Source organism: Coregonus clupeaformis, chromosome 13 (assembly GCF_020615455.1).
Source record: "Coregonus clupeaformis isolate EN_2021a chromosome 13, ASM2061545v1, whole genome shotgun sequence".
Lineage (NCBI taxonomy): Eukaryota > Metazoa > Chordata > Actinopteri > Salmoniformes > Salmonidae > Coregonus > Coregonus clupeaformis.
The window spans coordinates 3,126,173-3,152,603 of NC_059204.1; the positions used below are offsets into that span (position 1 = coordinate 3,126,173).

Sequence of the window (26,431 nt, forward strand, 5' to 3'; positions counted from 1 at the left end):
TACAGTGCATTTAACAACAGCTTTTTATTGATTTATCTCACATAGATAACAAATGTGGATTCAAAGAAATAAACAGATGAGATCCCTGAAGATCTTGTTGTTGTTATAGATCTACTCAGTAGAAATTAAGTTACATGCCTCACTTATTGGGGTAATGTACATACATTTAACACTAACAAGGATTTTCATGATATAGATACATGGCAAATGAATATAAAGCGGTGACTGACTCTTGGCGCTAAACAAATATATGTGCTTCAGATCAATGTTAAAATGACATTCAATCTAAAAAGAACAGTTAATACATCATAGCTGACTATGCCATGGGAGAGGCTGGGGGGAGAGTCCAATTCAGATCATTGAACCAAATGCAGAGGAAGATATAACAATGATGAATTAATCAGAGGGTCAGAGTAACACAGACATTACTTTTATTTTCCTTAGTGTTGTTCACAGCAACCTTCCTGCCACACAAATGTTGGGTTTCACTGGGACTTTTGCAACACAGAATGTCAGCAAGGCTTATGATTTCAAAAAGTTTCATAATTTGGGAAAAAGGAACAAAAAACAGTTTGAAAACCCAAGCGAACTCATATTGGCTGTGTGCTTCCTCTTTCCAGTAATAGTTTTGTAGTTCAGTTAATGATAGCCTAGGCTGGATTTCTGTAGAGATGAACTGTAAACAAAAACGGTTTACACAGGATGCAGCAGAATGTTTGGGGAGGTAACTTCAAAACAAAGACACAAACACAGCATGTTTTACTATCCTTGTGGGGACCTAAAATTGATTTCCATTCAAAATCCTATTTTCCCTAACCCCATAATCCTAAACCCTAAGTTTAAAATAGCCTTTGTCCTCATGGGGATGTGGGAAATGTCCCCACGAGGGAGAATTTCCCTTGTTTTACTATCCTTGTGGGGACTTTGGGGGATTTACAGTACCCACAAGGACAGTAACACACACACAACAAAATAACAATGAGGAGTACTAGCTGGTGAACCACGTTTTTTATTTATTTAACTAGGCAAGTCAGTTAAGAACACATTTTTATTTACAATGATGGCCTACACCGGCCAAACCCGGACGACGCTGGGACTCCCAATCACGGCCGGTTGTGATACAGCCTGGAATCGAACCAGGGGGTCTGCAGTGACGCCTCAAGCACTGAGATGCAGTGCCTTAGACCACTGGATGAAGAAAAAACTAAAACGCTCAATGCAACCTCATTCCTGTGATGACCACGTTGTGAAATCAATTGCCAAGCCATCACTCTCTCCCACCCCTAAGACCCATGGGCTACCTGTGACACATAACTATTATGAATTAGTCACCAGCGGTCCACAACGCACAAAAGACAAACCAAACAGCTTTGTTTGGTGTGAAGTATGACATGATTGCACATTAAAAACAATACACTTTCAATGAATAAAGCAAAATCAAGATCTAAAGCGGCTTAACCAGATTAAGAAAAGTGGAGAAAGGAAAATTATTGTGAGCTCCTATTAACTTGGAATAAACAAAGCATCTTAAACATTGCAAAAAGCAAAGCATATCAAAACCGAAATAACGACAAATTGCAACAAAATGTAAGCATGATTCTGACACCAGTTGTACTAGGCCAGGAATGGGCAACTGGTGGCCCGCGTGTAGGCATTCGGATCAATTCACACCCCCCAAAAAAACATTTTCCTGTTTTTTAGGAACTCAGTCGGGGTCTCAACTTACTGTTGCGAGTTAGAATAGTAGAATGAAAACATACACATGGTGCAATAGACCCGCGAGCCACTGGCCCCTTATAATGAGTTCCGATTTTTTGTGACTCCCACCCCCATCAAAGTTGCCCATCCCTGTACTTGGCTGATAACAAGGCATTTATAAGTCATAAAATCGGTTGCTCCTGCCTTGTACTGAGGTAATACTCACCTAACAAAACCAGCAGACACTAGGCCTCAGGAAGAGAACTGCTCTACAAGAATCAACAGGTATACTCTGTAGATCAGGGCTGCCCAACCCTCTTCCTGGAGATCTACCATCCTGTGGGTTTTCAGTCCAACCCTAATTTAACACACCTGATTCTACATATTAGCTGCTCAACAAGACCTTAACTAGCTGAATCAGATATGCTAAATTAGGGTTGGACTGAAAACCTACAGGACAGTAGCTCTCCAGGAAGAGGATTGGGAAGCCCTGCTGTAGATCATTGGATATATTGTCTAATCCAGGGATGGTCAATTCCAGTCCTTGAGGGCCGTAATAGTGACACACTTTTTCCAAATCCCTAGCAAACACAGCTGATAAAACTAATTGCATTCTTAAATAAAGATCATGATTAGTTGATTATTGGAGTCAGGTGTGTTAGCTGGGGCAAAAGTGTGACACCAATCAGGACCCAAAGGACTGGAGTTGCCCATCCCTGGTCTAATCCAGGGTTTCCCAATCTCTCCCCCCCCCCGTCTGGTCTAATCTACACTAAGTGTACAAAACATTAAAAACACCTGCTCTTTCCTTTACAAGGGGTGTCAAACGCATTCCATGGAGGGCCTAGTGTCTGTGGTTTTCGGTTTTTCCTTTGACTTAAGCCCTAGACAACCAGGTGAGGGGAGTTCCTTACTAATCAGTGACCTTCATTTATCAATCAAGTAAAAGGGTGGAGCAAAAACCGCAGACACTTGGCCCTCCATGGAACGAGTTTGACACAGGTGAATGGTATAATCCTTTATTTATTGATGTCACCTGTTAAATCAGTGTAGATGAAGGGGATGAGACAGGTTAAATAATGATTTTTAAGCCTTGAGACATGGTTTGTGTGCCATTCAGAAGGTGAATGGGCAAGACAAAAGATGTAAGTGCCTTTGAACGGGGTATGGTAGTAGGTGCCAGGGGCACCGGTTTGAGTGTGTCAAGAACTGTAACGCTGCTGGGTTTTTCATGCTAAACCGTTTCCTGTGTGTATCAAGAATGATCCACCACCCAAAGGACATCCAGCCAACTTGACAACTGTGGGAAGCATTGGAGTCAACATGGGTCAGCAACCATGTGGAACTCTTTCGACACCTTGTAGTCCATGCCCCGACAAATTGAGGCTGTTCTGAGGGCAAAAGGGGGTGCAACTCAATATAAGGAAGGTGTTCCTCTGTTTTGTATACTGTGTATAGTCTATAGCAAGGGTATTCAACTCTTACCCTACAAGGTCCGGAGCCTGCTGGTTCTGTTCTACCTGATACTTAACTACACACATCTGGTGTCCCAGGTCTAAATCAGTCCCTGATTAGAGGGGAATAATGGGAGAAAGAAAACACTGGCTTTGAGGTCCAGAGTTGAGTTTGAGGGGTCTATAGATTGAGGCATTGAAGTGTAGAAAATTAATTTGAACACAGGGTCCCATTGTCTTCCGTCAGATGGTGTTATTCTAATGCAACAAGTGTCTCCAGGAGCCGTATCTGCCTTAAGACAATGCACAGTGTCCCGGTCACTGCTCTGGGGCCTTGGGATTCCCTTTGACCAGAGTGACAAGAGCCCCCTGGTGGCCATTCAACATCACTCCAACAACATCACAGTGAGCTCCACTACTTCTAAAATAAACTGCAAACCTTTTTCTTAATGTATTTTCTAATCTTTCCCATAACAGACTATGCCGTGTTCTGGTTCTCCCAAGATCTGTCCAATCTTGCCTCCAATAAATATTAAAATTCTGGTATTTGAAGTGGAACTGATTTAAAAATGAATTTGTATTACATTCAGAGAATGCAGTGATTTGCTGATGCAAGATTACTTAATTAGTTGTGACTTTTGCAATCCAAAATGATCCACAAATAAATGCTGACACGACGCACAAGTATTTAAAGGGATATAACACCCCTTATTTTTGTATTGACATGATTTAGGCGTCCTAATTCAGACCTCTGTCCACACAAACTTTTAAGTATTTGTCCAGTATTTTCTACTGGTGTATTTTCAGGATTTCTACTCCTCTGTTTTCAGTCAGACTGAGCCAAAGTCTCCCCCTTTCTTTCATGTCTTTCTATGTGAGCTTTCAAGTTTCCTAATTGAGTAAAACATTTACAACAGAAACCGCACTGAAAAGGTTTGTCACCAGTGTGTACTCTCTGGTGCACCTTCAGACTCCCTGCAGTAGAGAAAACCTTCCCACAGTCAGAGCACGGGTAAGGTACTCCGCCAATATGTTTTGCCTTATGAGCTAGCAAGTTTGCTAACTGAGAGAAACTCGCGCCACATTGATTGCACTGGAAAGGTTTCTCTCCGGTGTGCCGCCTTTGGTGAACTTGCAAGGATGCCAATTGAGCAAACCTTTTCCCACACGCGGAGCAATTGTAAGGCTTCTCACCGGTATGGATTCTCTGGTGTACTTTTAGGTGAGCTATCTGAGTGAAACGCTTCCCACACTCAGAGCAGTCATAAGGCCTCTCCCCAGTGTGTGTTCTCTCGTGGGCCCTCAAGTGTGCCAACTGAGCGAAAGTCATTGGACAGTTCATGCACGGATGAGGGCCGGGAGGCCCATTTGGACGACCTCTTCCTCGTCCAGTGCCAGGAGGCCCATTTGGACAACCTCTCCCTCTCCCACAATTTCCCTGTGCCTCAGACTGAGAAGAAATCTTTCCATCTGAGTAAGGACCCTCTCCAGTCTGTTCTTCCTGTTGTGGTTCCATGTAATTTGACTGAACAGAATCCTTTCCACACTCGGATATTAACTTTGTTGCTTCAGAAACCTCTTGTATGAAGTCAATTGACGCTGAGGCATAATCCCCCATGTAAATATTGGATAGGTGTTCTCCTGTGTAAGAAGTACAAGGTTGTGTTCAAATAAACCGGACGCAGTGTAACCAACATCATGCAAAATGGCGCCTGGCATCCACTGATCATTTGCGCTACTGTTTAGATACAAAACCAATATGCTCTGACTGACACTAGAGAAAACATGTAGGCTACAGCTATACACAAAGTTGTCCAACTATTTGTTTCTGGAATAAACACAGCCTTGATGTGGCACAACAATAGATGACGAAACACTCTCTGAGAAGTTACTTACCAAGAGTGGACGTGTCTCCAACCTCCACCTTCCTCGCCACATCAACAGCTACAGTAGTAACAGCTAGTAGAAATGGAACAACACATCAACTGACTGGACAATGTAACTAAGAGTTGAAAAATGTACAGCAAAGTGTTTTTGCAAGTGTCTTTCTCAAAACTGGCACTTACGTGGTAATATGACGATAAACTCATCATGCACTGGTTCAACAGTCTCCACTTGTTTGACAGTCATGCTTGTCGATTCTGTTTGGTGGCAATCTTCCGGCCTCACAGTCCCCATGTTAAGGGCATGCAGAGCCTCAATGCACCCCCCTTGGGTTTTGCAACAGTCCAATAGTGTCAAAGATTCTTTCGTCAGTGTGCCCTGGGCTGCACCACAGCAGTTGACCTGGTCTGAAAATCAAACAAGGCATGTCTTACTCTGTGTGCAATTTATGCTAGCCTGATAATTAGCTTCGATAATGATTTCTGAGCTAGCTACCTAGTTAGCTAATCCCAAAGCATCCCCTACAGTTACGCCTAGCATTGTTTCTGTGTGGATTTGAGACGATTGGATCGATGTAATGTGGGAGCTAGCTAACTAGTTTCATCTTGCTCTAATAGGCCAGGTGGAATTGTTGCCATATCTATACAAACTCAGACCTCCATAAGTACCTAAAGGGCAAGGGATTGATTTGGGATTCTTTGAAATCCACTGTCTGTTTCAGTAGGTTAACGTTAGCTCAGCTGTCCTTTTGTTGTTTAATTTAGATAGCTTGCCTAGTTACTCACCGAATCCATTGTCAGGGTATTGCATACTAGCTAGGTGTACGTGTTTCATTAACATTAAATTAAAATGAGGTAAACATATGAGTTATCAATCGCTCGTCTAAATAGACCCTAAACATCAACCAACACGCGCCATAAACCTGCACACTCTGCTTCCGTATCCCTGTTGGTTGGAGGACTTCCGGTCCGAAATGTTCTTCTGAACGTCAAAAGTCCTGATAATATTATTGAAACTAAAATAAATCATTACTGGCAAACGGTAGTCAAATGAACTTTTAAGAGCATAAAAATGTGTTGTATAATTACTCACTCTGTGATATTTACAGCCGTTTTTTAAAATCATTTTAAAATAATATATGCCTACCCATTGATTGAATATAAAACCATGACTGCAGTGCTTAGTTCAACTAACCTAACCCCATCATAACCCAATATGAAAGGATATTTTACTACATTATTTGTGAACAATGTCTTTAGAAACAAACAATGTATAGTTTCAAAACATTGTAGCAAAGTCAGGGGCCGACCGAGCCCCCTTGTGACTGTCTCAACAGTAGGTGTTTTGCCAAGATAGCCAAACCACTTTACAAGGTTACTAGTAGTTGGTTTAAGGTCACTATAGGGTGAATTCGGCAAGAGTGGGACATCATATAAACTGGGACAGCTTAATCCTGATGCATAGCCACGGGAAGATGTTTGGGGGTGTTTTTGGGGGTTTATTTTTTTGCCTTGCTACAGACAGCTATATCGGTCCACTAATACAGGACTAGTAAAGGCCCAGTGCACTACTTTTGTGAATAATTATTTTACCCCTACATCCCGCGGCTATGTCCTGACACTTTTATTTCTTGGTCTGACAAGAGAAAATTCAAACTATTGTTACTAATGGTGCTTTCAAGACAACTAGGAACAAAACAAAAAACAAGGTCAAATCATGATGTCAGTGATCTTCAGGTCGGAAAGTCGGAGCTCTAGAAAGATGCCGCATTTACGACTTGGAATTCTAAGTTGGGTGACAAAATAAATATTTTTCCCAGTCTGAGCTAGTTTTTTTCTGAGTTTCCAGTTGTTTTGAACGCACTGAAGTCTGTTTTCCAAGTTCCTAGTTGTTTTGAACGCAGTATAAGCCCCTGCAGAGAAACCACATGATCAAAATTACATCTCTTCATTGGTGTGACATCATAGGGCAGAGCAAGCTTCAAACAGGAAGCTCACCCCACGAAGCACACAGTATGATCAGTGACATAGCTTTTTTCTGTTTTGATGTTAAGGTTATAAAACTGTCATAAATAATGCACTGTGCCAAATTGTGATGTAAATGTGCGTACTATGTACTGGTGCATCACAATACATAAAAAAGGTGCGAATATTATATTTCAATTTTGTCATTGTTGTCATTTTTTGTTGTTGTCCCGCTTTACCAACCATAGCTAGCTAAAGAAGGACAGCATGGAGTAGCTAAAGTGGGACAGTCTTTTCCAATGGAGGAAAGAGATCCAGTTTACATTAGGGAAACCCCCGGAACATAGGTTAGGCAGGGCTCTGGTTCTTGTAGTACTATATCCTGTTAATTTTTTCTTGTAGTACTGTCAGTGCTTGACTTGGACAGGAACTCACCGTCGCTGAGTACCGGCACCTCAAATGTTCTACTGCTTGAGCTCCTGTTCCTCTTATTAGGTCAAAAGTATTGTGGAGCTCCTGCACTTAAATATAAACAGTACCCATACCCAAAATGAGTACCGGAACCTATTTCAGCCCAAGTCAAGCACTGACTACTGTTGTTAGTACTGTTATTAAAGTGAATTCAGAAAAAGTGGTACATTTTAGCATTTCCGTCTTCTGTAACCTCTTCAGACATCTATCCAACATATTAGCCCAACACATGATACATTTCAGAAATCCTCAGATGTTTCCTAATCACACAAAATGTAATTCAATTGTCATTGGGGTACAATTAGGACTATAATAATGGTGTCCCAGTTTATCTAAACTGCTGTACCAGTTTACCAAAATGCAAACTGAAAATATGGTCTTGACTCAGTGTACACAAATGGGTGTGTCATGCATCCTTTGAATATTTTATCAACATTAGTTTTTTGTTTGATTAGGAAACATCTTGAGGATTTCAGAAATGTACAGTCTCATGTGTTGGGCTAACACGTTGGATAAAGCACGTCCGCACGCTTCACTCCTGAAAGTTGCTCATGCCTGCAACCTTCGGACACGTCGATGGCAATAAGCGGGGGCCATCCCAACTCTCTCATCAATGTAGTGAAGTTAGGAGGACTTTTAATTGTATCATCTCACAAAATGACTAGTCCTCCAATTAATATGAATAAGGCAGGAGCCATTGGCCCTTCATCAGTACCTGACTATAACAGTGGAGGCTGCTGAGGGGAGGACGGCTCATAATAATGGCTGAAATGGAGTCAATGGAATGGCATCAAAAAACCATGTGTTTGATGTTTTCAATACCATTCCACTAATTCCACTCCAGCCATTACCATGAGCTCGTCCTCCCCAATTAAGGTGCCACCAAACTCCTGTGGACTATACTATATATAAGACTGGGACATTTGACACTATGTGGACCATTAGGCTGAAGAAAACACGATAGGATAAACAAAAGTTCTGACCGTACACAGATAAACCTGGTCAAACCGGTTTCCCTCTATTGTTCCCAGGCAGCACCTTGTCCCTGATTCGCTGATGTCCAGGTCAATTCTAGTTATTCCAGCTTTCTCTGCGCTCCCATTCCATATAATGTTGTTGTGTTCACACGAGTCTCACCTACTCAGCACGGCTTGATATCTATCAACAACAATGAGGACAATGTTAATCTTCTTTGGAATGCTTTTCACCCTTTCAAATGCAGGTATGTTATGATATTGATCTAAGAAAAACATTTACATTTCTGTAAGATTGAATATTCAGTTTGTCAATACCTTTCTGACTTAGAAATTGTAACACACAAAGAAACAATTGTGTCAGAATTTGATCGAACATATCCTCATAAGCCTATCTTAAACATTTGAAAAACACAATGCAGTAGTGTATCTTTTGAGATACGTTTTTTTTAAAGCTATGCTGATGATTCATTATTCATAACATGTGGTTATTCCTTCTCCAAATTGTTGCTTTACTCTAGAACTCCAAGTGAGCCTTCTGAAAGAGTCAGATGGACTTGTAACAGGCAGGTTTGCTGACTCTTTACTTTTGAGTCTGCCTCCATGTTATTTGGCAACAAAGAGTGTGACTTTGGAGTACAACAACACTGACACCAACGAGAGCAGTGAGTGTTCGATTTGGCCTTTTGTCTTCTAATATCAATATGATTATGGGAGGAATCTTGCATAACTTTCCATTCAATTGCTAAAACCAATAATTTTATTCTGACAAGACAATGGTAACCATGGTCAATTCGAAATGCTAAACCAGTGATGTTTTTTTATTGTGGTCATTTGTAATATTTATGGTACTGGGGTATGAATGTCTCATTCCACAGAAACTTTGGTCAATATATTCAAAGTGCTCCCCTGTCAGCTCAGAAGGGACATCCTCTCAACCATTGAGAATAATGGCCAGTTCACTACCAGCAGAAACCTGGGTTATCAAGTGACAAATCTCACCACTGGCTCAACATACAGGTAGATAGAGCTATTTTTTAATTGTCCTGTATTTATCTTCTTTTTTTTCTTCAAGATGTTTCGACCACAGTTAAATAGCCGTTCTATTTATTTCCAGGCTTCAGTATGTGGTAGGGGCAGAGAAGAGCAACATTCTGGAGGGCTCTACAAGACAAGGTATTTGAAGACAGTCGTACCCATTGTCTTTCTATGTCATTCTATTAACCTTTATATCTGGAGTCTATATTCACCACCATCACATACAGGTTTCTGACTCCAGTTGTAAGTAAACAAAACCTGATACATATTTTTTGTATGCTCTTTATTTCAGTCAAAGACCACAACCAAATAGACTCTGGCCTGCCAGCACGCAGTGGAGCCATGGTGGTCATCACCGTCATACTGTCTGTGTCCATGTTCATTTTGCTGGTAGCCCTCATTGTCACTGTTGCCTATTCCCTTGGTGGGGATTAAAACACATTTCTAAAGTCTGAATTTCACATTTAATATAGATTTTATCTGGATACATTTATACAATTATACTTCATATGCAAACACGCATCAGTACTGCACATTGCTGAAGTACTTCTTTAATGATAGCTTTGAACAATATTCTATGAGGTATCTGTTTCCAGAACTTTCTAGTACATTTAAAACCTTGAATTATAGTGTTTTATGCAGTTTCAACTGCTGTCTATCGTTCGCTTATTTGGAGTATGACTGAATTAAAATGATTCAGATTTAACAACATTCCAACGTTACATTATTTTTAATAGTAACAAACATCATTAGTCAGCCTACATCAACTTCATAGCATTGTAAAACGTTTTATAAAAATAAACAAACTTTCATAAATTCTTATGATTTGTCATATCCGAGCCCTTGTTCTACTCTACCACCTTGCGAAGTTGTTAGATTAATTTGTATTTTAAGAATAATGACTAAAGCATTTCACCCCAAATACAGTATAAATGTGTAAACTGTGTTAGAATTATAATGTAGTGTCAACCCACTAACAGAGGGGGGCGGGACTAAACATTCCAGGGTGAAGGAGAAAGGTGGAAACTGTTTAAGAAAGCCTCCTAAAGGTGGGCGGAGCAAAGTGCCTTTGTGTGTCAAGGGGTATAAAACAGGAGTGTATGGGTTTTGGCGCCAGAGCTCTCCATGAATAAAAATACAGATCATTCTTGCTGGTTGTGGACCTTGAATCATTTATGATTAAAACCAGAGCCTTACAACCTCTGGTAATGATTCAAGCTTAGGTTGAATTAGAGATAGAAATTCTCGTAACAGAAGTGCACTGAGCAGGCGTCCCCTCACAGTCAAAGGGGTCAGAGTATAGAGCCAGCCCAGGTGGAGACTACAGAATATAGCAGGACTTGCTAACTAGTCCTTTCTCCACACGGTCAGGGTCAGCAGACCACAATGATCAGCCCTTTCAAGCACATCTTGGAGCTCAAACAAATCATAATATCCCACTGGCACGTTGTTCACAGTCACCACCTCATCTCCTTCTTGCAAACACCCGTGGGCTGGTGAGTTGTTTAGTATAGTTGATATTACCATAGGTTCTAATTGGTTAGTTCGCCTTAAGAGTCTAAATCCAAAGCCGCCAGCGACATGTGATGCTGCAATAGTGGGATGCACCTCAATACACCATTGCACAGGTCATTCTATACAGTCATTGGCAAGCAGGGTTGCCAAGTCAAGCTCAATTTCTTGCCCAATGACCACTCAAAACCCACCCAAAATGCCTGAAACTAGGCAAAAGAAAATGTGCACAGAAAGAGGGGAGTTGCCATATCTATACAATAAACCCTTTTTCCATTAAGTTATCGAGCCAATTAAGAAGGAATATCATAGTAACTTGTAACGACGTTAGAAGCAAAATGTGGGTTTCCTTAATAATAGCAGTTAAATGAGTTAAATCGACATCCATTGATGGAAAATGATCTGGCGAGTTTAATAAGGGCTAATGATCTTTTCTCTTGCCACATATTCAAATTCCTTTATTACGTCATAAGGCACAAGGGGTATGGTATATGGCCAATATACTACGGCTAAGGGCTGTTATTAAGCACGATGCAACGCAGAATGCCTGGATACAGCCGTTAGCCATGGTATATTGGCCATATACAGCATACCCTCGGGGTACCTTACTGCTATTATAAACTGGTTAACACTGTAATTAGAACAGTAAAAAGTATACCATGGCTTTCAGCCAATCAGCATTCAGGGCTCGAACCACGTTTATAAATGTAAATAAATCCCCTTTGCGAATGTGCATAACTATAGAGAAATCCGACAGGAGAGTTTGAGTGATGAAAGTTGAACTGAGGATCTCGAAATCTCTGAGCAAGAAACATTTGGCTGAACATAAAAAAACGAATGTTAGTCTATTTTCTGGCTATTGTGCTGTTATTATGTGGCAGATGTTAAGACTACAAACCGTTATAAATGGCCCATTTGCGACATTGACTTGTCATGTCAATAGACATAGGCTACAGACTAAGATCTGGGTTTATGATTGAAATTACATTTTGCCATAGTTTGCTTAACTAAAGGCAGGTAGCCGATAGCCCCTGATAGGCCTACATCTAATTTCAGATAGTGTACAGTAGCCTAGACAAGATGTAGGCAAGATGTAAACTGAACTATTTAGCAGCTTGCTTAGTTCAAATTAACAGACTAATTTATTAATAGGTAGCGAGGCGATTTCGCAATAAGAAGTGCTTGTGTTGGCTACTGAGGATGGGGTCATAATTTAAATCACTGAATGAAATCTTAATAATATGTATATGAACTGAATATGCTTGTCAACAACAGTCAGTGTTTATTTTTGTAGAATTTGTTTTACCTGTAGCCTAATCTGACTACTGTTACCGCCAATCTAATGCGTTCATAATAACACAAGGCTACAACAACAAAATGAAGTCATAGGCTATTTATTACATTGGTTTGCCAGCTCCAGGTAGGCTACACAAGTGGCACCATTTGATTTGCAGTTTAAACCACCTCCGAGCGATTCCAGTGCTTTGTCTCCATTATTTATTGATGTGCATCAGTTCTAGCGTATTATTATGTTTTATGGAAATAGGTGTCTCCATAATGACAATCTAAATAGCCTACCTACAACTGGTAAAAAGTTGACACAACGTGCACGCGTGCTGCTCTCTCGCCTCTCGCTCACGTGACTCAGCCAATAACTGTAGTGCTCTCTCAACACACACACACACACACACACACACACACACACACACACACACACACACACACACACACATCCTGCACCCCCCACCACTCACTCACTCACTCAGCAACAGCCTCTCACTGCCTGAAAGTCAGCAGAAGGTAACAGTGACATATTTACAGTTGAAATCGGAAGTTTACATACACTTAGGTTGGAGTCATTAAAACTCGTTTTTCAACCACTCCACAAATTTCTTGGTAACAAACTATCGTTTTGGCAAGTCGGTTAGGACATCTACTTTGTGCATGACACAAGTTATTTTTCCAACAATTGTTTACAGACAGATTATTTCACTTATAATTCACTGTATCACAATTCCAGTAGGTCAGAAAAAAGACCTCAAAATATTGTAGACCTCCACAAGTCTGGTTCATCCTTGGGAGCAATTTCCAAATGCCTAAAGGTACCACGTTCATCTGTACAAACAATAGTACGCAAGTATAAACACCATGGGACCACGCAGCCGTCATACCGCTCAGGAAGGAGACGCGTTCTGTCTCCCTAGAGATGAACGTACTTTGGTGCGAAAAGTGCAAATCAATCCCAGAACAACAGCAAAGGACCTTGTGAAGATGCTGGAGGAAACAGGTACAAATGAATCTATATCCAAAGTAAAACGAGTCCTATATCGGCATAACCTGAAAGGCCGCTCAGCAAGGAAGAAGCCACTGCTCCAAAACCGCCATAAAAAGCCAGACTACGGTTTGCAACTGCACATGGGGACAAAGATCGTAGTTTTTGGAGAAATGTCCTCTGGTCTGATGAAACAAAAATAGAACTGTTTGGCCATAATGACCATCGTTATGTTTGGAGGAAAAAGGGGAAGGCTTGCAAGCCGAAGAGCACCATCCCAACCGTGAAGCACGGGGGTGGCAGCATCATGCTGTGGGGGTGCTTTGCTGCAGGAGGGACTGGTGCACTAAACAAAATAGATGGCATCATGAGGAAGGAAAATTATGTGGATATATTGAAGCAACATCTCAAGACATCAGTCAGGAAGTTAAAGGTTGGTCACAAATGGTTCTTCCAAATGGACAATGACCACAAGCATACTTCCAAAGTTGTGGCAAAATGGCTTAAGGACAACAAAGGCAAGGTATTGGAGTGGCCATCACAAAGCCCTGACCTCAACCCTATATAAAAATATGTGGGCAGAACTGAAAAAGCGTTTGCGAGCATGGAGGCCTACTAACCTGACTCCGTTACACCAGCTCTGTCAGGAGGAATGGGCCAAAATTCACCCAACTTATTGTTGTGGGAAGCTTGTGGAAGGCTACCCGAAACGTTTGACCCAAGTTAAACAATTTAAAGGCAATGCTACCAAATACTAATTGAGTGTATGTAAACTTCTGACCCACTGGGAATGTGATGAAATAAATAAAACCTGAAATAAATCATTTTCTCAACTATTATTCTGACATTTCACATTCTTAAAATAAAGTGGTGATCCTAACTGACCTAAAACAGGGAATTTTTACTAGGATTAAATGTCAGGAATTGTGAAAAACTGAGTTTAAATGTATTTGGCTAAGGTGTATGTAAACCTCCGACTTCAACTGTAAGTGTGGGAGACTAATATCTCCAAGTCCTGGTTTCTCCAGCTTTTGCTTGTCCTTGTAGTCATGACAAGCCCAACCTCCTCTTGCCACTACCCTATACAGACATTCTGGGTTTCCATAAGGGCAGTCAAGTGGTCCTCCTTTGATGTTACAGGGCTTCCCAGTAGCATTCATGTAGTGTCCTGGTTGTCCTTGAACTGGGATCACCTCTGTCAAATCCATGTCCCATTCGGTTTTGGTCCTTATGGTCGTTTTCCTCATAGTCTTTTGTTTCACCGTGGTTTTGATCAAAAGAGATTTCAGCAATGGCAATACACAGCAAAAGACTATACCCATTACTACCAGTGCTGTGCCTATCATTATTGCCATCTTTGTGAACATTGCTCCCCATTTTCCAAATGTTAAGTCCAACCAGCCCCAAGCCTGAGCATCCTGTCCAGCATTGTTCTTGACTTCTTGTCTCAGTACTTTAAGCTTGGTCATTGCTATAGTGAATGTTCCTCCTGGGGCAGTGTTATTTGGAATAAAAGTGCAACACTCGCTTCCAAACATAACACATACTCCACCTTTCTCTGCTAGGAGCCAATCTATAGCCTGTCTATTCTGCCAGGTCATCCTACTTGTTGCCTGTACTTGTTCTCCCAGAGCTGACAATGCTGAGTCAGTATAATTTATGAACCTCTGCTGATTGTAATATATGTAATTGATCCATTCTAAGTTCTTGTTGGGAGTTATCCATACAAGTATTGATTCAAATCCTGATTTAATCTCACTTCTCGCTTTAAATTCATTAGGAATTCCCCTAGGTTGGCCTATAGCATCTATTTGTATGTTTGGATCGGCTTCATATGCCCTTTTTGATATTTTTAACTGAGTATCTTGCATATCAACCTTTAAGGCCTTCCATTCAACTATTACAACTTTTTGTATTAGCTGTACTCTGGCACAGATCCCTTTCCATCCTTTTGGCAATAATGTCCTTAGTTGCCCCTGACAGACCCAGAAGAAATCTGCAATTGCCACTGACTGATCCTCATAAGGAGTTATCAGCGGTAATGCCAGTGTCTGATTTTCGCATGCTTCCGGGGTAACGATTATCCCAGTACTTGACCCTGCTGCCTGATAAATTTTTCTTTGAGGGGTGTCTGCATTCCAAAAGCTATCTGTATCTAGATGCCATGTAGTTCCACATTCTCCCTTGAATTCTCCCAAATTATATACCCGATTGTTTTGTTGTAACACTCATATTTCTGCTCATAGTCTATTTGATATTTCTCTGGTGCTTCCCTTTTCCTGGGTTCTATTCTAACATCTAATTGCTTACACTTCTCTCCCCATCCTGGTTGATTATAAAATTGTTTATATTTAGGATTTCGTAAATATACGGGCAATACGGTCTTTACCTTTTATTTAGATGACAGAAGTCATGGTTAAATTTAGCACAGTCCTTGTAGCTATGGGGATTTGGTACTACCATCAATTATCTTAAAGGAGAGGAAGTGCATACTAAACAATTTTCTTTCTTCAGCTTTAATGTAGTATATTGTGCCCATTTATACCAGTCATTGCTTAGCGCCTCCTCCCATTCCTTTCTTTCTGCTTCTGTTTGGGCTTTAATTGGTGAGGGGTCTGGTGCACGTACCCAAGGAATGATTACTTCCCCAACACTGCCCCCTGGAAATGTAGTACTTGTAAACACTACATCATACTGTTTATCTAGGTCTTTGGCTGTTACTCTTATGTCTATGATCCACCTGTCTTCTTCTTTTATTATCTTGAGATCACATGAGATTCCCCCATAATCCCTGTGCTGGTTCCACCCCAATAATAATCTGATCTGTGTTCCTTAACAGCAATCCCCTTGTGTACTTCTGTCTTGGTTCTTACTTGTGCAGGAATATACATTCTAATCCTGTCTGTTCCTCTTTGTCTTGTTCTTGTGCTTTTTACTATTGTCAGTGTGCCATTTTCCTTATTCAACTGTTCTGGTTTCCCACTTATGTTAGGGGAACCCATCAAAGACAGAGAAATCAATGGTGGGGAAATTAGGTGAGTCTTGGAGGTCTGGAAGGTCTTGGAGGTCTTTGAGGTCTTGGAGGTCTCGGAGATCTGGGATGTCTTGGAGATCTGTAGCTCATCAGTAGCATTCCTAGCGCCATCCTCCCCCATCTCCTGACTTTGGTCAGCTCTAGCAGAGAGTGGTGATTCTGCTTGAGCTTCCATCCCTTCTCATTCTTCTTCTGTTTCTGTTTCATTTTCGTCCCTACTGGGTATTTCGGCATGCTCAGCTTCCTCATCTCTCGGTCGTCGGTTTCCATGCGGTACTCGGGTGCAGTGGTTTAGATGTTACTCCTGCATTCTTCATTATTTCTCTCAAAGGGGCTGTTTTTACTGCATACTCCTCTACCCAATCTGAACTCAATCCTGTCATTCCTAAAAATGTTAGCATCTGTCCCACTGTTTGTGGCATTGGAGCCTTACTCAACCCTTCCAACTGTGAGGGTGCAATTGCTTTAGTCTGCTGAGCTATAGTCCTTCCTAGGTACTCAACCTGTTCCTGGCAATATTGAAGCTTTTTCTTTGACACTTTATGTCGTCCTTCTGCAAGCCTTTCCAATATTTTTACAGTATCCTGATGGCATTGTTCTATCGTGGTTGCACAAACCAGTAAGTCATCTACATACTGTATTAGTGTCCCTTCCAATGTTAGGTCTTCTAAGTCAGCTCTTAACACTTGATTAAACAAATGAGGAGAATACTTAAATCCCTGAGGCATCCTCGTGTACGTAAATTGCTGACCTTTGTAAGTTAATGCGAACAAGTGCCTACTTTCTTCCGCTAAAGGTACACTGAAAAACGCACCACATAAGTCTGTCACTGACAACCATTTTGCATCTGGTGGAATGTTTGTTAGCAGTGTGTGTAGATTGCGCACCTCTGCTTGGTAGTCTTGAGTTACTTCATTCACTGCTCTCAGGTCATGGACCAGTCTCCACTTCTGTTTGTCTGCTTTTAGTACTGGTAGAAGTGACATGTTACAGTCACTCTGGGTTTTAATCAGTACTCCTGCTTCTAACAACCAGCATACCTACAGTGGGGAGAACAAGTATTTGATACACTGCCGATTTTGCAGGTTTTCCTACTTACAAAGCATGTAGAGGGCTGTAATTTTTATCATAGGTACACTTCAACTGTGAGAGACGGAATCTAAAACAAAAATCCAGAAAATCACATTGTATGATTTTTAAGTAATTAATTTGCATTTTATTGCATGACATAAGTATTTGATCACCTACCAACCAGTAAGAATTCCGGCTCTCACAGACCTGTTCGTTTTTCTTTAAGAAGCCCTCCTGTTCTCCACTCATTACCTGTATTAACTGCACCTGTTTGAACTCTTTACCTGTATAAAAGACACCTATCCACACACTCAATCAAACAGACTCCAACCTCTCCACAATGGCCAATACCAGAGAGCTGTGTAAGGACATCAGGGATAAAATTGTAGACCTGCACAAGGCTGGGATGGGTTACAGGACAATAGGCAAGCAGCTTGGTGAGAAGGCAACAACTGTTGGCGCAATTATTAGAAAATGGAAGATGTTCAAGATGACGGTCAATCACCCTCGGTCTGGGGCTCCATGCAAGATCTCACCTCGTGGGGCATCAATGATCATGAGGAAGGTGAGGGATCAGCCCAGAACTACACGGCAGGACCTGGTCAATGACCTGTAGAGAGCTGGGACCACAGTCTCAAAGAAAACCATTAGTAACACACTACGCCGTCATGGATTAAAATCCTGCAGCGCACGCAAGGTCCCCCTGCTCAAGCCAGCGCATGTCCAGGCCCATCTGAAGTTTGCCAATGACCATCTGGATGATCCAGAGGAGGAATGGGAGAAGGTCATGTGGTCTGATGAGACAAAAATATAGCTTTTTGGTCTAAACTCCACTCGCCGTGTTTGGAGGAAGAAGAAGGATGAGTACAACCCCAAGAACACCATCCCAACCGTGAAGCATGGAGGTGGAAACATCATTCTTTGGGGATACTTTTCTGCAAAGGGGACAGGACAACTGCACCGTATTGAGGTGAGGATGGATGGGGCCATGTATTGCGAGATCTTGGCCAACAACCTCCTTCCCTCAGTAAGAGCATTGAAGATGGGTCGTGGCTGGGTCTTCCAGCTTGACAACGACCCGAAACACACAGCCAGGGCAACTAAGGAGTGGCTCCGTAAGAAGCATCTCAAGGTCCTGGAGTGGCCTAGCCAGTCTCCAGACCTGAACCCAATAGAAAATCTTTGGAGGGAGCTGAAAGTTCGTATTGCCCAGCGACAGCCCCAAAACCTGAAGGATCTGGAGAAGGTCTGTATGGAGGAGTGGGCCAAAATCCCTGCTGCAGTGTGTGCAAACCTGGTCAAGACCTACAGGAAACGTATGATCTCTGTAATTGCAAACAAAGGTTTCTGTACCAAATATTAAGTTCTGCTTTTCTGATGTATCAAATACTTACAGTGGGGAAAAAAGTATTTAGTCAGCCACCAATTGTGCAAGTTCTCCCACTTAAAAAGATGAGAGAGGCCTGTAATTTTCATCATAGGTACACGTCAACTATGACAGACAAATTGAGGAAAAAAATCCAGAAAATCACATTGTAGGATTTTTATGAATTTATTTGCAAATTATGGTGGAAAAAAAGTATTTGGTCACCTACAAACAAGCAAGATTTCTGGCTCTCACAGACCTGTAACTTCTTCTTTAAGAGGCTCCTCTGTCCTCCACTCGTTACCTGTATTAATGGCACCTGTTTGAACTTGTTATCAGTATAAAAGACACCTGTCCACAACCTCAAACAGTCACACTCCAAACTCCACTATGGCCAAGACCAAAGAGCTGTCAAAGGACACCAGAAACAAAATTGTAGACCTGCACCAGGCTGGGAAGACTGAATCTGCAATAGGTAAGCAGCTTGGTTTGAAGATATCATCTGTGGGAGCAATTATTAGGAAATGGAAGACATACAAGACCACTGATCATCTCCCTCGATCTGGGGCTCCACGCAAGATCTCACCCCGTGGGGTCAAAATGATCACAAGAACGGTGAGCAAAAATCCCAGAACCACACGGGGGGACCTAGTGAATGACCTGCAGAGAGCTGGGACCAAAGTAACAAAGCCTACCATCAGTAACACACTACGCCGCCAGGGACTCAAATCCTGCAGTGCAAGACGTGTCCCCCTGCTTAAGCCAGTACATGTCCAGGCCCATCTGAAGTTTGCTAGAGTGCATTTGGATGATCCAGAAGAGGATTGGGAGAATGTCATATGGTCAGATGAAACCAAAATAGAACTTTTTGGTAAAAACTCAACTCGTCGTGTTTGGAGGACAAAGAAAGCTGAGTTGCATCCAAAGAACACCATACCTACTGTGAAGCATGGGGGTGGAAACATCATGCTTTGGGGCTGTTTTTCTGCAAAGGGACCAGGACGACTGATCCGTGTAAAGGAAAGAATGAATGGGGCCATGTATCATGAGATTTTGAGTGAAAACCTCCTTCCATCAGCAAGGGCATTGAAGATGAAACGTGGCTGGGTCTTTCAGCATGACAATGATCCCAAACACACCGCCCGGGCAACAAAGGAGTGGCTTCGTAAGAAGCATTTCAAGGTCCTGGAGTGGCCTAGCCAGTCTCCAGATCTCAACCCCATAGAAAATCTTTGGAGGGAGTTGAAAGTCTGTGTTGCCCAGCGACAGCCCCAAAACATCACTGCTCTAGAGGAGATCTGCATGGAGGAATGGGCCAAAATACCAGCAACAGTGTGTGAAAACCTTGTGAAGACTTACAGAAAATGTTTGACCTGTGTCATTGTAAGGCAGGGTCGTACTCTCCGAATGTTGTAGAGCATGAACCTACAGGATCGGGTCACCGCCTTGATGTTAGCGGAGAACGACAGGGTGTTGTCCAGGGTCACGCCAAGGCTCTTCGCACTCTGGGAGGAGGACACAACGGAGTTGTCAACCGTGATGGCGAGATCATGGAACAGGCAGTCCTTCCCCGGGAGGAAGAGCAGCTCCGTCTTGCCAAGGTTCAGCTTGAGGTGGTGATCCGTCATCCATACTGATATGTCTGCCAGACATGCAGAGATGCGATTCGCCACCTGGTTATCAGAAGGGGGAAAGGAGAAGATTAGTTGTGTGTCGTCTGCGTAGCAATGATAGGAGAGGCCATGTGAGGATATGACAGAGCCAAGTGACTTGGTGTATAGCGAGAATAGGAGAGGGCCTAGAACTGAGCCCTGGGGGACACCAGTGGTGAGAGCACGTGGTGCGGAGACAGCTTCTCGCCACGCCACTTGGTAGGAGCGACCGGTCAGGTAGGACGCAATCCAAGAGTGAGCCGCGCCGAGATGCCCAGCTCGGAGAGGGTGGAGAGGAGGATCTGATGGTTCACAGTATCAAAGGCAGCAGACAGGTCTAGAAGGACAAGAGCAGAGGAGAGAGAGTTAGCTTTAGCAGTGTGGAGAGCCTCCGTGACACAGAGAAGAGCAGTCTCAGTTGAATGACCAGTCTTGAAACCTGACTGGTTTGGATCAAGAAGGTCATTCTGAGAGAGATAGCAAGAGAGTTGGCTAAAGACGACACGCTCAATAGTTTTGGAGAGAAAAGAAAGAAGGGATACTGGTCTGTAGTTGTTGACATCAGAGGGATCGAGTGTTGGTTTTTTGAGAAGGGGTGCAACTCTCGCTCTCTTGAAGACGGAAGGGACATAGCCAGCGGTCAAGGATGAGTTGATCAGCGAGGTGAGGTAAGGGAGAAGGTTACCGGAGATGGTCTGGAGAAGAGAGGAGGGGATAGGGTCAAGCGGGCAGGTTGTTGGGTGGCCGGCCGTCACAAGTCGCAAGATTTTATCTGGAGAGAGAGGGGAGAAAGAAGTCAAAGCATAGGGTAGGGCAGTGTGAGCAAGACCAGCAGTGTCATTTGACTTAACAAACGAGGATCGGATGTCGTCAACCTTCTTTTCAAAATGGTTGACGAAGCCATCCACAGAGAGGGAGGGAGGGGGAGGGGGGGGGGATTCAGCAGGGAGGAGAATGTGGCAAAGAGCTTCCTAGGGTTAGAGGCAGATGCTTGGAATTTGGAGTGGTAGAAAGTGGCCTTAGCAGCAGAAACAGATGAAGAAAATGTAGAGAGGAGGGAGTGAAAAGATGCCAGGTCCGCAGGGAGTCTAGATTTCTTCCATTTCCGCTCAGCTGCCCGGAGCTCTGTTCTGTGAGCTCTCAATGAGTCATCAAGCCATGGAGCTGGAGGGGAGGACCGAGCCGGCCGGGAGGATAGGGGACATAGAGAGTCAAAGGATGCAGAAAGGGAGGAGAGGAGGGTTGAGGAGTCAGAATCAGGAGATTGGAGGGAGAAGGATTGAGCAGAGGGAAGAGATGATAGGATGGAAGAGGAGAGAGTAGCGGGAGAGAGAGAGCGAAGGTTGCGACGGCGCATTACCATCTGTGTAGGGGCAGAGTGAGTAGTGTTGGAGGAGAGCGAGAGAGAAAAGGATACAAAGTAGTGGTCGGAGACATGGAGGGAGTTGCAGTGAGATTAGTAGAACAACAGCATCTAGTAAAGATGAGGTCAAGCGTATTGCCTGCCTTGTGAGTAGGGGGGACGGTGAGAGGGTGAGGTCAAAAGAGGAGAGGAGTGGAAAGAAGGAGGCAGAGAGAAATGAGTCAAATGTAGACGTAGGGAGGTTGAAATCCCCCAGAACTGTGAGGGGTGAGCCATCCTCAGGAAAGGAACTTATCAAGGCGTCAAGCTCATTGATGAACTCTCCAAGGGAACCTGGAGGGCGATAGATGACAAGGATATTAAGCTTAAATGGGCTAGTGACTGTGACAGCATGGAATTCAAATGAGGAGATAGACAGATGGGTCAGGGGAAAAATGTAGAATGTCCACTTGGGAGAGATGAGGATTCCTGTGCCACCACCCCGCTGACCAGATGCTCTCGGGGTATGCGAGAACACATGGTCAGACGAGGAGAGAGCAGAAGGGGTGGTAATCCATGTTTCCGTCAGCGCCAAGAAGTCGAGGGACTGGAGGGTAGCATAGGCTGAGATTAACTCTGCCTTGTTGGCAGCAGAACGGCAGTTCCAGAGGCTGCCTGAGACCTGGAACTCCACGTGGGTGGTGCGTGCAGGGACCACCAGGTTAGAGAGGCAGCAGCCACGCGGTGTGAGGCGTTTGTATAGCCTGTGCGGAGAGGAGAGAACAGGGATAGGCAGAGGCATAGTTGACAGGCTGCAGCAAATGGCTACAATAATGCAGAGGAGATCGGAATGAAATGAACTAAACATCTGGGAAAGGAGAGAGCGGGGCCTCCCTCACCACAACTCCCAAATATAACTCTCCCAACTTCCACCTCAGAAACTATAATTGTTGTAAACTACAGCGGTTCAATGTTTTCTAGGAATAGACTAACTTAGTTTATTCAGCTAACTAACTAGGTACAGTATTATTCCGTGAAAATCGTCCGGGCACCTAGTCATAAGACGCCACAGCCAGCTAGCATGCCGGACTCCAACAACACGGTTTAGCGCCAATACTCGGCCACAACAAACCACCAGTGTGTCAACACGCAAGCAGATCGTTCGTGTCCGTGTCTAACGTTGTGGGTTAGTCCCGACAGCTTGAGCGAGTCCGTCGTCAACTTATTCAGCCAGTTAGTTAGCTAGAATAGTTAGCAAACTAGCTAGCCATTGCTTTCAGACAAAGAAGAAACCCCTCCTTTCACGGCACGAACACACAGAGAGAGCCAAACTAACGTTAACTAGTCACCCATGTCCCGAATTCCTTGAACGACTCGGGCTACCAATATGTAAAAAACAAAACACAAATGTAGGTTATGACTTACCCCTAGCAGCTACTGTTAGCTAGCCAAGTGCAAAGCTAGCCACTGAATTGACTCAGCCAGTTCGCGTCTGTTCGCTAGGTCGTTCCAGCTATTGTTTACTAGTAGCTATCCAGGTAGCAACAAGCTAGCTAAATTTCAAGCACAGTAGCCACTTGCTACCTAACGTTAACGGTTCAGACAATGAGGTTAGAAAACAGCTGAATGGTAGGCAATTATTGTATGTAATTATTGTAGGCAGCCAGCTGGCGTAATTACAGGCACTCTCGGGCGTGAAACAACTATACCGTTGCTAATAGCTACTCGCCAGCTAGTCCAGGTGGTGGGTTAGCTAGCTAGCTTCGTGCTACACCGGGCACAGCCAAATACAATACTAACCTAGAATAATTACATACAACAACCCACGATAACTACCTACAATACCTAACTACAATCTAAATACATAGTTTAAGCCTTACTCAACAAAGCCCAAGCTATGTATAAAGCCAAGCTTACCCGACGCCAAGCTTACCCGACGACCTCCTCCTCCTCAACAACTAGTTATGATGTCGAAAATTATCTCTATACTTATTAAAACAAACAAAGTACTTTCAGAGTTTTTGTAGAATTAATATAGACTTTATTACATAACCACTAGAGCCGAGGTGGTCTGCAGAGCAACTCACTTTCCAACACTCTGCTCTCAGTTTATATACAGTTCCATACTTGCTAATTTTTCATAATTTTTAGCTGAATCCCTCCCTGTTTAGTTCCTCCACCATTGTTTCCAAGTTTTCACCTTTTGACCGCTCAGCCCACTTCCTTATTTTATAATAGTGGAGAAATCTGACTTCTCTTCCTTCTATGTATTCAGTTTCTGGAAACAATAGTGGCGGGACCAAGCTCTGTCATGTAAAAATAACAGAGCCATTTCCTGGCTCTGTTCTGTTGATTCTTAAACATATCAATCAATACTTAAACATGGTTTTAACATGGCAGGTCCATTTTCTGAGCCATAAACAATTCTCAACCATATACAGTTCCCATGCATAGCAGTACAATTCCCACACATAGCAGGCCCATTCCCAGGTCCATTTCCTGGCACCTCTTCCTTCTGTACCACTTAGTCTTAACGCTTGTCATGTTGTGATTAACTATGTTTAACTTATAGTCTAAAAATATTTAACTATGTTTAACTTATAGTTTAACTTAGTCTACTGAAAAATCCCCAATATTCTCAGTTTATATACAGTTTCATTCTTGCTCATAGTACACACCTTTTTAGCTTAATCCCTCCCTATTTAGTTCCTCCACCATTGTTTCCAATCTTAACATATTGACCGCCCCGCCAATCATGTTTATTCTTGAATACTGGCGCAATCTGGCTTCTCCTCCTTCTATTCATTCAGTTTTTGGAAACAATTGTGGCGCAACCAAACCTTATTATGTAAAAAATAAGGCTTCTTCCTGATAATCATTTCCTGTCTTTGTTGGAGGCCTCTTCCTTTGCACCATACTTAGCTTGTCATTCCTTCTATACTTGTATGAGATAGAGTGGTTAACTCTGATTAACTATGTTTAACTGAAAAATCTCCAATAAAAACCACGAACATGGCAACACTGTTGGCAAGGACAGACTGGGCCAAGAATTCGACCCTGGTATTCTATCCACAACAGCTCACATCACTCGCAATGGCCGGTGCACATTTAGCGCAACGCTGCTCCATATCTCATTTTTTACATTTTAGTCATTTAGCAGACGCTCTTATAGTTAGTGAGTGCATACATAATTTTTTTATTTTTCATACTGGCCCCCCGTGGGAATCGAACCCACAACCTCTACATTTTTACATTTTAGTCATTTTAGCAGACGCTCTTATCCAGAGCGACTTACAGTTAGTGAGTCCATACATTCTTTATTTTTTATTTTTTATGCTGTCCCCCCGTGGGAATCAAACCCACAACCCTGGCGTTGCAAACACCATGCTCTACCAACTGAGCTACATCCCTGCCGGCCATTCCCTACCCTACCCTGGACGAATTGTGCGCCACCCCATGGGTCTCCCGGTCACGGCTGGCTACGACAGAGCCTGGATTCGAACCAGGACCTCTAGTGGCACAGCTAGCACTGTGATGCAGTGCCTTAGACCACTGCGCCACTCAAAGCCATATCAAATATATTGGTTGTAAAATAGTTGCTATAATAAATAAATAAAATGTAACCTTTATTTTGACAGGGAAGACACATAGACACCTAGGTCACTTTTCCAAATGCGCCCTGTATAATACAATATAATATACACATTAAACACAATATATACTGAACAAAAATATAAACACAACATGCAACAATTTCCAAGATTTTACTGAGTTACAGTTCATATAAGGAAATCAGCCAATTGAAATAATTGGCTGGTTTCAGATGATCCCGCTGGTGAAGAAGCCGGATGTGGAGGTCCTGGTCTAGCGTGGTTACACGTGGTCTGCGGTTGTGAGGCTGGTTGGACGTACTGCCAAATTCTCTAAAACGATGTTGAAGTCGGCTTATGGTAGAGACTAACATTAAATTATCTGGCAACAGCTCTAGTGGCATTCCTGCAGTCAGCATGCCAATTGCACCCGCCCTCAAAACTTGAGACATCTGTGGCATTGTGTTGTGTGACAAAACTGCACATTTTTAGAGTGGCCTTTTATTGTCCCCAGCACAAGGTGCACCTGCGTAATGATCATGCTGTTTAATCAGCTTCTTGATATGCCACACCTGTCAGGTGGATGGGTTATTTTGGCAAAGGAGAAATGCTCACTAACATGGATGTAAACAAATTTGTGCACATAATTTGAGAGAAATAAGCTTTTTGTGTGTATGGAAAATGTCTGGGATCTTTTATTTCAGCTCATGAAACAAGGGACCAACACTTTACATGTTGCCTTTATATGTTTGTTTTGAAAATACAAACGCAATCAAATAATAATTTTGCCATTAGACATAAGTTGCCCCTCCATATCCAATATCTTCTCAGTTGGCCGATATAGATATTATCAATACATATGAAAATACTTTTGCATATAATGATGAAGAAATGTGTTTTGATGATTTTCTATTATAGCATGGGGACCTTTTATTTTTAAGTTCTATGGGCCTGAGTGGTGAAACAAGAGTCATTGTCTGTTCTTTTGAGTTTTGATGTTGAGTCTTTGCCCAAGAAAGTGATGTTAGGGTATATAAGTTTTCCTGTACGAGCTTTTGTGCCGAATACATTACGTTGTTACAGGTGTCAAGTTTATGGACATGTTGTGA

At 42.7% G+C, this 26,431-nt stretch overlaps 2 protein-coding genes across 2 annotated transcripts; one reads left to right on the plus strand and one right to left on the minus strand.

The window, feature by feature from the left end:
• Nucleotides 1–3,265: 3,265 nt before the first annotated feature.
• On the minus strand, nucleotides 3,266–5,982 carry LOC121579277 (zinc finger protein 32). Its single transcript, XM_041893740.2, has 4 exons — nucleotides 5,822–5,982; nucleotides 5,219–5,443; nucleotides 5,049–5,111; nucleotides 3,266–4,793 (listed from the first exon to the last, which is right to left on the minus strand). Exons 1-4 carry the CDS (start codon nucleotides 5,874–5,876, stop codon nucleotides 3,979–3,981), a joined length of 1,158 nt encoding a protein of 385 aa, XP_041749674.1. The 5' UTR covers nucleotides 5,877–5,982; the 3' UTR covers nucleotides 3,266–3,978.
• Nucleotides 5,983–8,496: 2,514 nt separating this feature from the next.
• Nucleotides 8,497–10,299, plus strand: LOC121580188 (uroplakin-2-like). The gene is made up of 5 exons (XM_041895248.2): nucleotides 8,497–8,693; nucleotides 8,967–9,110; nucleotides 9,324–9,465; nucleotides 9,563–9,621; nucleotides 9,776–10,299. Exons 1-5 carry the CDS (start codon nucleotides 8,642–8,644, stop codon nucleotides 9,916–9,918), a joined length of 540 nt encoding a protein of 179 aa, XP_041751182.1. The 5' UTR covers nucleotides 8,497–8,641; the 3' UTR covers nucleotides 9,919–10,299.
• The last annotated feature ends 16,132 nt before the right edge of the window (nucleotides 10,300–26,431 follow it).

What these genes read in the sequence shown, in the direction of transcription:
- LOC121579277 (XM_041893740.2), bottom strand. Translation starts at nt 5,876, where the DNA reads ATGTTAATGAAACACGTACACCTAGCTAGTATGCAATACCCTGACAAT. An exon ending in ATACCCTGACAATGGATTCG is followed by an intron (nt 5,444 to 5,821) that starts GTGAGTAACTAG and finishes TTTGATTTTCAG; the next exon opens with ACCAGGTCAACTGCTGTGGT. An exon ending in GTTTATCGTCATATTACCAC is followed by an intron (nt 5,112 to 5,218) that starts GTAAGTGCCAGT and finishes CATTTCTACTAG; the next exon opens with CTGTTACTACTGTAGCTGTT.
- LOC121580188 (XM_041895248.2), top strand. Translation starts at nt 8,642, where the DNA reads ATGAGGACAATGTTAATCTTCTTTGGAATGCTTTTCACCCTTTCAAAT. An exon ending in TTTCACCCTTTCAAATGCAG is followed by an intron (nt 8,694 to 8,966) that starts GTATGTTATGAT and finishes GCTTTACTCTAG; the next exon opens with AACTCCAAGTGAGCCTTCTG. An exon ending in GGAGGGCTCTACAAGACAAG is followed by an intron (nt 9,622 to 9,775) that starts GTATTTGAAGAC and finishes TCTTTATTTCAG; the next exon opens with TCAAAGACCACAACCAAATA.